Source organism: Antechinus flavipes, chromosome 2, assembly GCF_016432865.1.
Source record: "Antechinus flavipes isolate AdamAnt ecotype Samford, QLD, Australia chromosome 2, AdamAnt_v2, whole genome shotgun sequence".
NCBI lineage: Eukaryota > Metazoa > Chordata > Mammalia > Dasyuromorphia > Dasyuridae > Antechinus > Antechinus flavipes.
In genome coordinates this window covers 232,421,932-232,434,981 of record NC_067399.1, presented here as the reverse complement: position 1 = coordinate 232,434,981, position 13,050 = coordinate 232,421,932, and the positions used below count along the sequence as shown (strand labels likewise).

Below are 13,050 nucleotides of genomic sequence, written 5' to 3'. Positions count from 1 at the left end.
TTTTCATTTTTTTAGTTTACTTTAATTCTATTGTTTACACACACAAGCCACTGTGTATATAACAACGTCAAGAGACATTCCTTAAATACAATCTGGTACTCAGACTATAACAGATGTGCCTGGAGAATAAGGCTCCCAAATGAATGAACCTCAGTACTGGAAGACAAAACAATGACATGGTTTTGTAGCCCCAGACATCCTTGGAAGGCTCTTTCTCAGCACCTGATGAAAACATTTATTTTTCAACACACATAACAAGGCTGAGTTTGGAACATGAGAGAGACACAGACCCAAAATGGAATCCAAATGGAATATAGGAGATGCAGTTCTTGCTCTTTGCCAAAACAACGTCCTGATTCTTTCACCACATTTTCCTCTTTGACAACTACAGATGGGAAGGGACCCTTGAGAAGCCATAAGGATTCAGAAAAAAATGGAGCTTTAAAAGTCCAACAGACTCTAGTTTTGTATTTCTAAGGCTTCCAGAAAGCCAATCTTGTTCTTGCCTGGTAGAAGTGCAATATAAGGGATCACCAGCCTAGTAGATATGGGAAAAGGAATCATTAAAACTTAACCAAGATGTGAGCTTCTTACTACAAAGCTACTAAAGAACACTTAACATTTTTTGAATGCTAAATCAAGATGTCCTAAGTCTCAACATAGAAGAGGATAAATGTGTTGTATCTTCCTCATAAAAAAAAGACTGAGGAAACTGAGGGAGTGTGTGTGTGTGTCTGTGTGGAGGGGGTGTTATTATCATCCATACAGAAATAAATATTTCTGGCTGTCTTAAATTTATTATATCTGATTCTCACAACTCATAGTAAGACACTAAACTCAAACCAAGAATAGGAGAAAAACATTTCCAATTTTAAATCTGACAAACTTCCTGAGTAATAGTGTATTTGATAGTTACCTACAGGTGTTGAAGTCAGAACCTAAGAAACATTTCTCAGTTTCAGATGGCAAGAAAAGTGGGAGATCCCTCTGACAAACCTGATTGATCCAAATTTCACAAAGGAAGCTAGATTACATTCAGGATCCATAAGTGCTCCCAACACATCTAACACACAATGCTATTTGCCTCTAAAATACCACTAGCCAAAGTCACATCGGGTATAATTACATCTATTTCATTCATTAACAATTAATATGACACTTGGGGGTAGGAATACATAACTTAAATACATCTTTACAAGAGATCTACAGCCACTGTTTTCTAGAGCTCATCATAAAAGTTTGAGCCATAGCAGTAAAGTGTAGTGTTCATTACTTAATACTATTATTGAGGTTAGAGTTGAGGATAAAGTACCTTCTTAAGACTGGCTTTGTTCAAGTGACTAAAAGGTTTAATGAGGCAGTTCATGGGTAATGATGATCAGGTTATTACAATTTCTGGATATACAACCGTACTTTGCTGGAAAGAGGTGACAATATTAGTACTAAAAGACAAAGCTAGAATATGATCTAGAGAAAATAAGTTTTAGCAGCACAAACAAAATGGGTGGATGAGAGCAAAGCTTAGAAAAATTGTTTTGAGTAGAAGGGATTTTAGAAGATAAACTAATAAAACAAATTGTTTTAGGAAGAAACCCTGGAGCATCAATTATTACAGAGAGAGAAAAAAAATTCCAGAACAAAAAATAAGGAGACAACATGATATAGGGGAAAGAACGAGGGATTTTAAAACAGACAGTCATTTTACTGCTCTGAAATTAAGTGTCCTCATTTGTAAAATGAGGGATCCTTCATGGATCTTAAGGAAAAATACTTTGTAAACCTTAAAATTCTATATGTTACCATTATTATAATCATTATTGTTATTATTGTTATTAAGCACACAGAATGTCAGAGCCAGACAGGATGTCAGATATAGAGAAAACTGATTCAAATTTATATTGATAAATAATCAAAGGACATGAACTGTCAGTTTCCAGAGGAAGAAATCGAAATTTTCAATTACCCACATGAAAAAATGCTCTAAATCACTAATTAGAAAACTGCAAGATAAAGCAATTCTGAGGTTCCATCTCACACACATAGGATTGGTCAAGTTGACAAAAAAGGAAAATGACAAATTTGCTGAAAGGGTTATGAGAAAACAGGTCCATTATTACACTACTGGTAGAGCTGGGAACTGGTCCAGTCATTCTAGAAAGCAATTAAAACTGTGTATTAAACTGTGAATACTCTGAACCCAGCAATTCTATTAATGTCTCCAAAGAAAGAGGAAAAAGACCCATATAAACAAAAAATATTTATAGCAGCTCTTTCTTTTTTTTTTTTTTTTTTTTTGATAGTAATGAATTAGAAACTGGGAGGGGGAGTGTCCTTCAATTGGGGAATGGCTGAATAAGTTATGTCATATATATGAGATGTAATACTATTGTGCCATGAGAAATGATGAAGGGGATGGTTTCAGAGAAACACAGGAAGGCTCGTATGTACTGATACAGAGTGAAGTGAGCAGTACCAGAATAATTTATATAGCAATAGCAATATTGTAAAGATAATCAATGTGAAAGATTTAGAAAATGATTAATAAAATGATCAATCACAATTCTGAAAGGTAAAGTACCATCTGTCTACTGATAAAAAGAGGTATTCTGATTTCAGAATTTTTTTTTTGACATGGCTAATGTGAGAAATTGTTTTGCTTGACTATACATGTTTGTAACATATTTATTTTGTTTTTCTTACTTTGTCAGGGACTATGTGGAAGTGGCAGGAAGAAAATGTAGATCTGAAAATGAAATATAATTAAAAACTGAAAGAAGATTCAAAGAGATCTACTTCAACACTTTTTTCTTACAGATGAGAAAATCAAGATCCCCAAAAGGAAAGGATTTGCCAAAGGTCACAAAACTAGCTGATGGAGGAGCCAGAATTAGAACACAAATCTCGTAGTTAGAATATTTTTCTAGCTTTTTGCCACTACCCATAAGAGCAAATATTGCCTTTCAATGAAAGAGCGTATCATGATTTTTTTTTTTCCAGAAACAGAAAACTTCAAGATATGGTAGCCTAATTTGTGCGGGTTTTTTTTATGTGAAAAAGGTGTTCTATCACTGAGAGTCAAAAAAAAAAAATGAAATTTTAGTAAAAAGTCTAATTCTGGCAAGATTATTTTGAATCAGTTGATATATGTCTTAAAATTAAGTTACCTTCTATTTTATACAATTTTTTGAGCTGCAACTTATTTAATATCACAAACCACAATTTTTGGTTTTTTAAAAGTCAGTACTCAAAGGCAAAAAAGGAAAAAAAAAGACAAGAAACAAAACAATTTAAATTTAAAACAAAATACACAATTAGGGGTTGTAAACCTTAAGAATTAAAGTCTATGGCTTTAACCAACCACCTTGTTACTGCCAGTAACTATATAGAATTTACTCAAAGAAACAAGCATTTTCATAGTTTCAACAGAACCCAAATAAACAATTACTCACTTTCAGTGAGTGCACAAAAATTATCTAACATTTTTGTCTTTAAGGCACTCTAGTTTAAAAGGCAGTCAATCAGAATCTGGCTGCAATATTTACAATCAACTGAAGAAATGTAAATATTACAAGGAGATTGTTTTTCCAGGCTTTCTCCCCACCCATAGGCAAGATCCTAGCCTGAAACAATGAATATCCAAGGCAAACTTTTAAATAACATTAAGAGTCAAGCAAATGAAAAGACAATTGGCAGCTAGGAGTCAGGGGGAGATAAAGACAATTCTGGGGCCCTAACCCTTGCATCTTAACATAACTTAACTTCAGAGTGTATATTAGTCCTGGTCCTCCAAAGACCTAAAAATCAAAGGAGAAGTCCCAGGTCAAGATCAGAAGAAGCCCATCTGGTTAAACAGTACAATTCATGTGCAGAGCTATTAGCCCTACGTTAAATGATTTCAGACAGCTTCTTTTGGAGGCTGCAAGATGTTTTTCATCTTTCCCCTTTCTGTGAGGTCACCAAGTGTCTCACACGTGCCAAGAATAGGATGAGGATGAACACATTCCACATAGGCCACCCTTCAGTCCCAGTTCCTGCTAAAACTGTCAGGTGAGATAGGATTGATAATTAAGCAAAGATACTTAGTCAAAATAAATGAATATAATTTAACCTTCTTGTCCTTCCCTTTTCTTTCATTTATTTCTTGTAACTATCTTGCTTCAAATTTAGACTGGAGCTCTGAGGAGGAAGTCCAGGAGAAATGGGTTTCAAATACCAAAACCTATATGTTCCATACCAGCCCACCAAGCCAAACAGAGTTCCAAACACTTTCTGGGACAAGTCATGGAAATACACAGCAGTGCAAAGGAACATCCACACCCAGATGTACACCAAGCAGCCCAAGGCAACGATCAAGGAAGTCAGGGTGAAGTACAAGTTGTGGCTCCTGTCCATCTTGACCTCCTGCAGAACAGCCATCTCTTCCACAATGACCAGCGCACAGTAGGTCAGAAGAAAGGAGTGGCCAGAGATGTCAAAGCCATGCCAGAACCCGCCACCTTTCCGACATTCCTCCTTGCTGTTATACTCCCTTCGGATACTTTCCAAGGAGGGTGATTTGTAGCAGCTGCCTGTGTAGTGCTCAACGTGCAAGAAGATTGTTGTGCTGACATACCAGATGGCTGTTCCCACAAGAAGTATACACAGCCGCCTGAGGACCACAGTGGCCTTCCCTGTCAGATGATAGTTGGTGAGGGCAACGAAAGGCAAAAGGAGAATGAAGGTCCATCCCCAGGCCACTTTGACAAAATACCTGACAGACGGATAAGAAGGGAAACAAAATATAGCCATTAATTCAAGTCTTTCAGCTCAGAATTATAGAATGTCAGATTATTGGGGAAGGACTTTAAAGACCATTTAATCCAACTAAACCCTTCCCTCCTTTTTTTTTTAAACAGATGGGGAAACCGAGTCTCAGGGAGGTGATTACTTGTCCAAAATCAAACAGCTAGTGAGTGATGTAGATTATAAAAATTCTGAATCCACCACTTATCAGCCAAGTGATCACAGACAATTCATGTCAGTAATATGAGTTTCCATTTTCCATTTTATAAATTAGGGATAACAATATTCCCATTACCTACTCAATAGGATTGTTGTGGGAATGAAATAAGAAGCATTATGGTATACTGTAGAGTAGGAAAAAAAAATTAAACTCCCATTGGATCTGGAGTCAGGAGACATTAATTTCAATACTGACTACCACACCAGGACTGTAGATTTAGAATTGTAAGGGAACTCACAGTCCACCTCTCCCATTAAATGAAGTGACTTGGCCAAGACCACACAGCTAGGAAGGGTTGGAAGCAGGAGTTGAACTCAGGTCTTGCAAATCCTGAATCAAGAATTCATCCTCTATGCCATACCTAGTATAGCTATGAGCAAATCACTTCCCTTCTCTCAGGGGCAATTTCCTCATCTGATAATATTACTTGTACCTTACATAAATGTGAGTTGTTATTATAAAATGCAAAAAATTACTGTGTAAGTCGTGAAGTGCTTTAAGAAACATGACCTGCTATGATTTTTTTTCATCCTGTAAGTAAAAAGCAGAAAGGGAATTGGTTAAATTCTCTGCACGATTTTGTCAACAGCACCTAAGACACAGAAAAGGCCTGTTGAATGATGGTGTCCCACGGGAATCCTATTCATTTCACTAGTCATAACAAAGGTCTGGAACAAAGTAGCATAAGTTAAGGATCTCCCCCCAAACAACAAGAAACTGTCTCTCTGGCAAAACCCAGAAAAAGATACAGCCGGTCTCCTTTCCCTAGTAAGACAGGCAACTCAGGGGGTAAATGGACAGTTTCGGGAATGTGGCACCATTTCTCATCAAGCCCTTTCACAATCTATTCTTAGACCAGCTTCTCGGGGTGGATGTGCAATAATCCAAGGGCACAACTAAGGCCAGAACCCAATTAGCCTCAAAGGTTTTCCACATTGCCCCAGCCAACCCTGGCCACACGCCAAAGATCCAGGGCCGATTAATGAGCGCCGATACCTGCTTGGGGCAAAGAATTTGGCTCTCAACAGCAGCCAGCGAGAGAAAGCTGAGAAAGTCCTGAAAACCAAAGCGTTGCTACAGGTCTTGGGTGCTGCCCTGAAGAGTTTGTACTGCTGGGAGTCTTTCCCCAAAGCCAGGGTCACACACTAAGGAGAATGAGCTTTCCAGCGGGTGACTAAGGGTTCGGGAAAATCTAGGGGAAAGGTCAAGAGTGCGGGCCGAGACGGGCAGTCCCGGCAGACCCCACGGGGTCCTCCCGCCAGATGCTCCTTGCAGAAGCGCCCCAGATCCAACCCGCCCTCCTTTCTGGCAGTTTATCACCAGTAATCACTGAAAGTCAGGTGCATGGATCCCAGATTAATTTAATTAAATCCTTCCCTTGATAGACCAGAAAAGTAGCCCACATGCCCCAAAGTAATGAAAAAAAATAGTGGCAACTAGTCGTGATAGTGGGGGGAAGGTGTATGTGATCAGAACGCTCAATTTCCCCGTACCGAGGAAGGGCTTACGAGTCTGAGGTCCTGAGTTCTAATCCGTATTCTACTTGGATGAGCCTTCCTCCCAGAACCTCAGTTCTCTCATCTGAAAAAATGAGACCCGGAGGAAACGATCTCTAAAGTCTCAAGTTCTAGGTCAATGACCGAAAGCCGCCTGGGACACCGGGCTCCGGCCGTTCTCACCTACAAATCCCGGCCCCCCTCCTCGTCCCAGCGCGATCAAGGCTGACACTCACAATCCCACCTCTCAATCGATACCTTCTAACTGCGACAGACACTCCCAACACCACCCTCAGAAAGGGCGCTCGGGGACGACCCGACCCGTGCACCTCTCACTCTGGAGCCCTCCCCTGCTCGGATCCGTCGCGAACCACCCATTCGGTCAGACCCAAAGCGAACAACACACTCACACGTTGAAGACGTTGCGCTTGTTGCTGAGGTAGCTCGGGGGTAGCGGGAAGAACTCTTTGACCAGGGAGCCTCCCAGCATGAGGGCGAGCAGCGTCCAAGAAAGGTAGCGCCGTACGACCGCCCGCACTAGCGTGGTTCGGAGGAACCAAGCGCAACGCTGCAAGTACTCCATGCCGGCTCCCACCCCACTCCCGACCGGAGTTCACTCTCTACTCGGCACCTCCGGGCCACCGTCCTGGAAACCCCGCCCCTCGCTCGCGCCAGGGTCGTACCCTCTTTTAGCGCAAGCGTGCACAGCCCCACCCTCTCAGTCCACTCCTTCCGCCCGCCCCTCCCCGCCCTCCAGCTCTGAGCCGCGCCTTGACCCCGCCCGCTGGCCTTCCTGAGCGCCCACTGCGCAGCCGCGAAGGCTAACCAACTAGAACCCTGCATCTTCCCCACTCCCCCCCTCCAGAAGAGCAACAGGAGTTCGAATTCTGAGTCGGTCCTAAGTGCTGAGCTCGACTTGCTACTGAAAAGTGCCTCAAATTGAGCCTTGAAGCTTGGGCAAGGGCATATTTGTGAAAGCTTTGGGGAGGGTGCAAAATTCTGAGCTATCTCCTTCCTGCACGCCCACCCCAAACATCCCGACTCACTTCACTGCTCGGTTTTCCCACAGAGCTGAGTTTGGCGGGAATACCTTTACTGAGGTGGAAGGGAGGGCGCGTCCTAGGGCCCCTGTACTGATGGGGACACCGAGGCACTGGGGGAATGCAACCTCTCTCCATCCCCAAACCTTCCCTCCCGCCGCCCCCCTCCCCGGTCAGTAACTGAACCTCTAACCGGCAAGTAGGCCCCAAGCAAAGCTAGAGCCAGACCTACTCTGGGCTCAGGAGGCAAGACAAGGGTGATCCAGGGACTCTGCCCCACCCCCTCCCAGTCTGTGTGCATGTCCATCTGTCAGTCTGTCTCTGTCTCTCTATATCTCTTTCTCCCTGTCATTCTGTCTCTCATTCTCTCCGTGACTGTCTCTTGTCTCTCTCTTTGTCTCTTGGTCTGTCTCTCTGAAAGGAACTACCGTGGGCCTGATCCGAATAGGAATTCAGAAGAATAAATCTCACCTCCCAGTTCCTGAGGAAGCCAGAAAAGCGACTCCCATTAACATGGGATTCTAGATCATCTTAATTGCTGAAGGACAGAGAAACATTCCAAGCAATTCAAATGTCCAAGTAGGATCAGAGTTTAAAGCTGGCAAAGGATCTGTCAACCCCTTAGTTTGTTTTGTTTTGTGTGAGAGTATGTATGTATGGAATAAGATTTATTCCTGTGCAGGGAGCTCTGAGTGTGGAAACTCCCTCCATTGAAACAGATTAGTCACTCATCTCTAAATGTAATTGCCTAAATGTAACACTGAGATCATGACTTCACCTGTGTTAAGAGACAACTTGATTCTGACCTTCCTAACACTGCTGTTCTCATTTATTTATTTTTTAATTTAAATATTTTATTCTGTACTTTAATTCCAAAAGGACTATTTCATACACACAACAGAATATAGAAATTCTTTAGGAAACTGAATCTCTAACATATGTTGTTTGCTTAAAAAAAAAGATAATGGCAAATTAGAGGCAGCAGTCCAACATTCCCCTTGAAACAATTTTAAAATAACTCCCCAAATCAAATTTTGAAATAGCAGAGCTAACAAAAGATCAGGGTAAAATATTTTTCTGACCTAAGAAAACTTGAGTGATCCATAGGAGAAGTCTGAGACACCTGGATGGAGGACTATTTGGAACCTACATGTATGGCTCAGCAGAAGCAGTTTCAGGAGCTCTCAGCCCAAAGATGGTAAGATAGTTGGCCAACTGATCAGAAAGAGATTATAGGATATCCTTTGCTAATACTGGCTAGTGACAACTATAATGCCATATACATTCTGAGACCCAGTTACAGAGCAGAGAAGAGCACTTATAGTCATTCACAACGGAGCAGGGGCCCTGATCTCAGTTCTAAGGCCAAGAAGAATCCCAATGCTTGTAGCTGCAAGAGAATAGGGAGTTTTCCTAGATAAAGACCAGAGCACAGACCTGGAAAGCAGGGACCACAACTCTTCCCGATCACACTATTTTGGAAACACCAGACACTTGCAGATCCCAATAACTAGTTTTGAAAACAACAGTTCAAAAAAGAATGAAGTTTGGAACAGTGTCTCCCCAGACCCAGGTGATTGGAACTTTAACATAAAGTTCAAAAACAAACAAGCAAACAAAAAAACCAAGAAGTAGGCTGGGAAAATGAGTAAACAACAACAAAAAAAGCTTGACAATAAAAGTTATTATAGTGGCAGGGAAGATTAAGACATAAACTCAGAAGAAGAGAAAAATGTAAAATAATATATCTACAATCAAAGTCTTAAAGAAAAATGCTACTTTTGACATAAGCCAAATAAGAATTCCTGGAAGAGTTAAAAAAAAAAAAAAAAAGAGTATAGAGCAATACAGGAAAAGAGGAGTAATGTAAGAAATTATAAAAAGTAAATTAAATGGGGGGGCAGAGCCAAGATGGTGGAAAAGACACACACTTCTTTCTGATCTTCTCCCAGGATCCTCAACTAATTTGCAAATTCAGCCTCTGAATAAGCTCTAGACTATCAAACTTCATGAATATTGGGAGTGTAGCAAATTACCACCAGAAGATAATTTCAAAGATCACCAGAAAAGGTCTGCTTTGGTCAGGCATGGAGGGAGGTAGCCAGGTGCAGGACACCAGCCCAGGCTGTGCAGACCTGCATTGGGTTTTGGTTTCTACAGGGTGGTGAAGACTCTGGGGAATGGAGAATCTATGGGGAAGAATCTATACCACTGTTGGCTACTCTGCCCTGGTTGCAAGCCAGTAGCTTAGCAGAGAAGTTATAAAACATCCAACATAAACACAAAAGGAAAATAATGAACCCCAAAACATCAGAGTCTCACAGGACCTGGCCACGCCCACCCAGCACCAGGAGTAAGTCAGCATGATCACAGCTGGGACTATTTCGCTGCCACTTGTTGAAGAAATTTGAAAAACCTCCCTTGCCCTAAAAGCTGATCCCAACTTTTTTTTTTTTTTAATGAGTAAAAAGGCAAAAAGAACTCTAACCATAGATAATTTCTATGGTGAAAAAGAAGAACATATTTCAAACCCTGAGGAGACTAAAAGCAGATTGTCTCCAGATGAAGCCCCAAAAGTGGTATAACCTGATCCCCATCACACAAGGCTCTCCTAGAAGAAATTAAAAATGATCTCAGAAGAGAGCTAGAAGAAAAATGGTGAAAGGAAAGGAAGACTTTGCAAGAGGGTTTGAAAAAGGTATATAACTCATTAAACGAGATTTGACAAAATGGAAAAAGAAAACAGAATTTGTGAAATGGAAAAGATAACTCCCAGGAAAGCAGAATTTGTGAAATAGAAAAAGAAAACTCCTGCTGGGGCAGAGCCAAGATAGCAGAGAGGACACACATGTATGTGTCTTTCTGAGTTCTCCTCTACCCTCAAACTATTTTTCATGAAACTCAGCCTCTGGATTAATGCTTGACTGTCAGAACCCACAAATATTAGGAGTATAACACATTACCAACAGAAGATAATCTCGAAATTTGCCAGAAAAGGTCTGTTTTAGCTCGTGCAGGGATGGAATGGGGCTAGGCTAGGCACAGACTGAGGCAGATAGGCAGTGAGAGCACAGAGAACACCTATTCTGCCTTGGCAGCAAGTCAGTAGATCAGCAGAGAAGCTATAAACACAGGGGGTAAAGACTGTGACCCCGAAACACTAGAGTCTCTTGGGACCTGACCACACTCACCCAGCACTGGGAAGAACTCAGCATGATCTCAGCACACAACTGTTAATCCCAGTGCAGCTGCTGATCCCAGCACAGCCTCTGCTTTCCATTGCCACTTTGCTGCCACTTCCTGTTGTCTATAGAGGCAGTTTGGAAATACCTTACTGCCCCATAAGCAGACCACAGCATTTTTTTTTAATGAGTAAAAAGGCAAAGTGGGCTCTAACTATAGATAGCTTCTTTACTGAAAGAGAGCAGATTTCAAACCCTAAGGAGACTAAAAACAGTTTGTCTCAAGATGAAAACCCAATATATGGTAAGATAGTTGGCCAACTGGTCAGAAAGAGATTATAGGACATCCTTTGCTAACACTGGCTAGTGACAACTATAATGCCATATGCATTCTGGAACCCAGTTACAGAGCAGAGAAGAGCACTTATAGTCATTCACACCAGAGCAGGGGCCCTGATATGATCTGGTCCCCACGACATAAGGCTCTCATAGAAGAAAGTAAAAGATCTTAAAAGAGACCTAGAAGAAAAATGGGAAAAGGAAAGGGATGCTTTGCAAGAGGGTTTGGACAAGGCATACAACTCATTAAAAGATAGAGTGGGAAAAGAAAACAACTCCCTGAAAAACAGAATTTGTGAATTAGAAAAAGAAAATAACTCCTTAAAAAATAAAATGGGCAAAATAGAAAAAAAAAAAATCCACAAAGCAAAACAACTCATTTAAAGACTCAATTGGACAAATACAAAAAGAAATTTTAAAAAGTAAATGAAGAGAATAATTCGTTAAAAATCAGAATTGAACAAATGGAAATGAATGACTCGAGGAGACTCATTCAAGCAAAAACAAAAAATGAAAAAATAGAAAAAATGTTAAATATCTACTTGGGAAAATAATAAACCTCCAATTATACGACTCAAGAAAAGCATAAAAAGGTAAAAAGAACTCGAGAATTATTTTTGTTATGGATATATATAAAGAGTACATGGTTTTACTGCTATAATATAAAAAAGAAACTAGAGGTGAAAAGAAAATTGTACCATAAAAAGGGAAAACTGAAGGTACTACATCTCATGAAGAGGCAAAGGAAACCTATTATATCTGAGGGAAAGAAGGGAGGGGGGTAAACATAGTGTGAATCTTACTCTCATCAGAATTGGCTAAAAGAGAAAATATTAGACATATTTGGTCTACAGGGAAACTTCTACCTCATTGAAAAGTGGGAGAGGAAAAGCAAAAAGGGAAGGAAGGGATAGGATAAATAGAAAGGAATACAGTAATAGTAAGGGAAAGGTTTAAGAAAAGGGAAGGGACTCTAAAGGGGAGGAAGGAATTCTAAAGAGGGAGGGCTGCGCACAATATAGCATTTTCACGCTTTTTGTTGTGGTTTGCTTGAATTTTATTTTCTTTCAAATTTTTTTTTTTTTTACTTTTTGATCTGATTTTTCTTGTGCAGCAAGATAATTGTATAAATATGTATGCCTATATTGGATTTAGCATATATCTTTACTATATTTAACATATATTGGATTACTTGTCATCTAGAGGAGGAGATGGGGAGATGGGGAAAAAATTGAAACACAAGATTTTTCAAGGGTCAGTGTTGATAAATTATTCTTGCATATGTTCTGAAAATAAAAAACCTCAATAAAAAATAAATTTGAAAAGAACTCTTTAGAAGGAAAACAACAGTAAAGAAATTCAAAAATTCACTGAAGAAAAGAACTCTTTAAAATAAAAAACAACAACATAATTGGCCAAAAAGAGGTACAAAATCTTACTGAAGAAAATATTATAATAACCAGAAAGAAATCAGTAAAATATGGAACCATAGCCACTATCACATAAGATTTAGCAGCTTCGGTGTTAAAAGAGTAGAGGGCTTGGAATATGATCTTCTGCATGGCAAAGGAGCTAGGATTACAACCATGAATCACTTACCCAGCAAAACTGAGTATAATTATTCAGGGGGAAAATGACTAATTAAATAGAGGAGTTTTAAGCATTCCTAATAAAAAGATCAGAGCTGAATAGAAAATTTGATATTCAAACATAACTCAAGCATTAAAAGGTAAAGACGAAAGAGAAGTCATAAGTGACTCAATAAGATTAAACTATTTACATTCCTATTTGGGAAGATAATACATGTAACTCCTAAAGACTGTAAAGTTTGTGTGGGATGGGTGCAGACCCCCTTTCCAAATTAACTTATGAGAGACATCATCGGGTACAAAGAGAAAGCATTTATTTAATCCCTGCAGGGAGAGGCCCAGACATGCCTGGGAGCCATCCCAACTTCCACCACGTGCTCCTGGAACCAAGCCAGCTTCTGG

General features: G+C 40.1%; 1 protein-coding gene across 1 annotated transcript; it reads right to left on the bottom strand.

The window, feature by feature from the left end:
- Window positions 1-7,130, bottom strand: FITM2 (fat storage inducing transmembrane protein 2). The gene is made up of 2 exons (XM_051976514.1): window positions 6,909-7,130; window positions 1-4,750 (listed from the first exon to the last, which is right to left on the bottom strand). Exons 1-2 carry the CDS (start codon window positions 7,079-7,081, stop codon window positions 4,135-4,137), a joined length of 789 nt encoding a protein of 262 aa, XP_051832474.1. The 5' UTR covers window positions 7,082-7,130; the 3' UTR covers window positions 1-4,134.
- Between the last annotated feature and the right edge of the window lie 5,920 nt (window positions 7,131-13,050).